A 3,863-nucleotide genomic window follows, 5' to 3' on the forward strand; every position below is an offset into this window, starting at 1 on the left:
TACATAGGTTATTCATTCCATAACTCCTCATATTATAGGAGATACACTTCCCTCAAATTGGACCAAAAATTCTGTCCGGAATTCTGTCAAGTTTTCCCAAAATTTTGAAACCCTTAATTCCTTCATTTCGCTTGATTCTGGAACCCTTAGATACTCTCTTAATATCTTTCTTAACCTTATTAGAGTTCCATGACCTCTCCGTCTTACGGTACTTTACTTACGATGCAAACGACGCGAAATTTTTTCGAGGTGTAACACTCACAAGTAGGGTCTGGGAGAGTAATGTGTACGCAGACCTTATCCCTACCTTGGGAGGTAGAGAGACTGTTTTCGAAAGACCCTTGGCTCAAGAGAAAACATGACAAAGAAGGTCATACCAGAATTGACGGAAGTAAAACAACCATAACAAAATCTATAAATATAAGAATTATGGAAAAAAGTAACAATAACTAAAGCAAACTAATACGATAATTGAAGTACAAGAAACATCATATAGTAGTAGGAATCGAAAGACAAGAAACTACAAAATAAAACTACACCTACTAATATGAAAGGCTACCCAAGACAGAGAAACAGAAAATCGTACGTCAAATAACTGAAGAGGAGAGAGAGAGAGAGAGAGAGAGAGAGAGAACCCTGAAAAGAAAATAAATGTACCAAATAAATGGATATGAAGAACAATGCATCAAAATAAAACCTAGAAAGTAACATAAAGCACAAAACAACGTGCTTCTTCTTAATTATATCTTAAAAGCTCATGTTATTCCTTCTTCCTCTCTTTTCTTTTTTCCTTCATTTTTTCCTACCGCCTGTGACTATCTTCTCTCCAGTAGTATTAATTAAGCATCGTTTTGCTCGCAGGCATAACTGGAGAAACATAGCTTTTAGTCTTGTCATTTCTTAGTCTTTCGAAGATGAGATTTGGCAATCCGACCATCCCCTCCCTTGGGATAAAATCCGCCAGGTTCATTCTCCTTGCCCGTTCCATACACTATCCGGAGTATTTCCTCAGGAGTACGGTCATAGGCAAGAGAGTGTCTGTCTCCAGCCAACAAATTCCCTTTTAACTTTGCTTCCGCCCCGTCCTTTGGTTTCACAATGAGGCCCTCATCCTTCAATCCTCGGTGTCCTAGCTTGTTCCTTAGCTTTGATAGCCGGCTCGTGAACTCAGCCACTGTTATCCCGTAAGGCTCCACTTTCTCTGTTGCTCTCTCGTAAAGCAACGTCCTTAGAACTGCATCTTGACCTGATTCCACTCCCAATAACCCCGCTACTAACTGCATATATTCACATATGTACATGTGATCATTATTATATTCCATTAGTTTGAAATGAAAATAAGCAAAAAGAACATTTATGATCAACACTAGAACTGCACAAGTTTTAGGGGCGGTGTTGTTCTAGCAAAGGATGTTTAAAATCACTCTAGAGTATATTTTGGTAATGATAGTAAGTTATTTCCGATAAATATTATCCATAAGAAAATCATTTTGTGTTTTGTTTACCTTTCTCCAAAGAGGAGAAATGACTTTTCTTGCTTGTGGACGTAAATGATTTTCTTTAAATCATTTAACTTGTTATTATTATTTGCTCCTACTAACCTGAGACATTATTAGTAATCTCTATTACTCAAATTTTCTTATCAAAACACTCTTCGATTTGCTAACATTATTATTAATCCTTAATTTATATATTTTTTAAGTATTTTCACTCACAAACCAAACATCTCATGAGAAATTATTTTCAGTTGTTACTAATACACGTATACTTCTTATAATTGAAACAGAAGACTAACAATGTAACAAATCCAGCATTGGATCGACTTGTTTGAAGACGTGAAAGTACAATTTGTGATGTACATAGGAACTTATGTACATAGGAACTTGCTAGCAAGTCAAATGCTTCGTTGTCGATTTTCCTTTTGAGAGGCATAAAGCCTAAAAGAATCATAAAAAAGTAATTGAAGATTTTACGGGCCAAGGAAATTAACTGCATCAAATCATGTCTAACCCAACGACGAACATTTAATTTGACCCCTTTTTGGTGAAATTAATGTAGATTCAATTACCTTTTTAGCAGTAGGACTCAAGAGTTTAGGATTTGCTCCAACATATCCGGTGAGCCCAACATAAGGAACAACATAAGATGCAAGAAGAAAGTTAATGTCATTAGCATAGGGATTGAAAGGTGGTTCTAGAGGATGTCCAAATGCATCATTCATCACTGTGCCAAATGATTCTGCGCTAAGATTTAACAACGGTCTTGGAAATCCAGCTATTGTCTTCTTAATCGCCCTGCATATCAATTGTTAATTATTTCATTAACATTTTATATGTTATGCATAAACATATATTGTATTTGTATGAATGGTATGACAATAGTTCATTTGTCCTTTTGGGATCTAACTTCCCAAAATCTACAGATTTTCATGTATGAATTTAACCTTTAGTAACACTTTTCTATGATCATTGATTCTAACAAATTGACACTATATGCTCATTTATTAACTATGTTTACGGTGACCCCTTAAGTATATATAATCATAGATTGATGAGATGAAATAAACCTCAAATGACCAACTTCTTGGAAACCAAATTGCACAATAACATCTCTTATGAGAGGGCTAAGTTTGGCTACTCTGGCACCGATCGGTGGTGGCCCGCCCGCAGCAAGATTTGGTGCAAAGCTATCCAACCCACAGCCAAAAGCTGCCCACAAGAAAAATTCAGCTTCTAAGTATTCTAAATTCAATGGAAACTCTAGTAAATCCACGTCTGATTTTGGTACATGACAATCAACATTATCTTGATTCATAAAGAATTCATCAGCTGCCTCTGTGGCATAACTTAAACTTGGTAACAGTAGTGGTAGAGGAAGAAAAAAATAGTATAGAAAAGTTAGCTAGTTTCATGGTGACTGCAAAGTAACAAAAAAGCGCGGTGGTGGAAGGTTAAGAAAATGCAAAAAACAAAAAAATGCTAATAAAGTCAAAAGAGAAGTGCAGGAATATATAGCTAAATTTTAAATTTTATGTGTTAGTAATTTTTATTCTTCAGACATGGTATGACTTATTAGGTGTTGGCCCTGTTGAAATATATATATAGACTTTAGGGAAGGGTCTCCAAATATTGAATAGAAGGACAGATGCAAACAATAGAGAGAGTCAAATTTTCTGAAAGCAAGGTGGGAAGAGGTGTAGTTGAGAAGGATTTGGATCATCATTTAGTTGCAATTTTGGTGGGGCTTCATATCAAAGTTGACGTCTTCATGCTTGTGCTTTCTCTCTCTCTTTTTTTTTTTTTTAATAAAAAAATAATAATTATGCTAAGCAAACCTCAAAAGTTAGGATTGTGCCTTATAAGACCGTTATAATTCAGAAGATAACTTAAGACCCAAATGTTTAATGTTTTAATCTTGCCAACAATAACTGAGAAAGTAGTAGTATATTAACATTTCGAATTTCCTTTTTATTCATGCCAAAAGTAGAACCACACTATAAAACAACAACAACATACCCAGTAGAACCACACTATGAAGGTAAAAAATAATTTGAGCAAAATTTTCCTCACACAAACATTGCTCTATTAGCCTGTCCGATAGCATCCTAGGAAGCTCAATTGAAATGAATTCCAATTCTATCTAATTCGATTCAGAAGTATGAGGACTCAAGGCCAACTTGTAATTAGAAAAGCTTTCAATTATGAAAGATAAGTGCTACAGTATAACTATTTGATGGTCCAAGCTTAAGTTCAAGAGAGGTGGATTGAACCCAAATTATAGCCAAATAAATAAGAAAAGAGGTGCCTAAAGTGAGCCTAAAAAGTTAAGCCCACTTACGAGCAAGTTGAGCGCACAACTTGGCA

The 3,863-nt window shown here is 35.3% G+C and overlaps 1 protein-coding gene across 1 annotated transcript; it reads right to left on the reverse strand.

The window, feature by feature from the left end:
* Positions 1-486: 486 nt before the first annotated feature.
* LOC132621263 (desiccation-related protein PCC13-62-like) lies at positions 487-3,063 on the reverse strand. Its single transcript, XM_060335456.1, has 3 exons — positions 2,567-3,063; positions 2,069-2,294; positions 487-1,277 (listed from the first exon to the last, which is right to left on the reverse strand). Exons 1-3 carry the CDS (start codon positions 2,812-2,814, stop codon positions 894-896), a joined length of 858 nt encoding a protein of 285 aa, XP_060191439.1. The 5' UTR covers positions 2,815-3,063; the 3' UTR covers positions 487-893.
* Positions 3,064-3,863: the final 800 nt, after the last annotated feature.

Source organism: Lycium barbarum, chromosome 2 (genome assembly GCF_019175385.1).
Source record: "Lycium barbarum isolate Lr01 chromosome 2, ASM1917538v2, whole genome shotgun sequence".
Taxonomy (NCBI): domain Eukaryota; kingdom Viridiplantae; phylum Streptophyta; class Magnoliopsida; order Solanales; family Solanaceae; genus Lycium; species Lycium barbarum.

Bases quoted from the DNA above. Each gene is read 5' to 3' on its own strand.
- LOC132621263 (XM_060335456.1), bottom strand. From the start codon at position 2,814: ATGAATCAAGATAATGTTGATTGTCATGTACCAAAATCAGACGTGGAT. The intron at 2,295-2,566 runs GTTTATTTCATC...ATTGATATGCAG, and splicing joins CAAGAAGTTGGTCATTTGAG to GGCGATTAAGAAGACAATAG. The intron at 1,278-2,068 runs GTAATTGAATCT...GAATATATGCAG, and splicing joins TGAGTCCTACTGCTAAAAAG to TTAGTAGCGGGGTTATTGGG.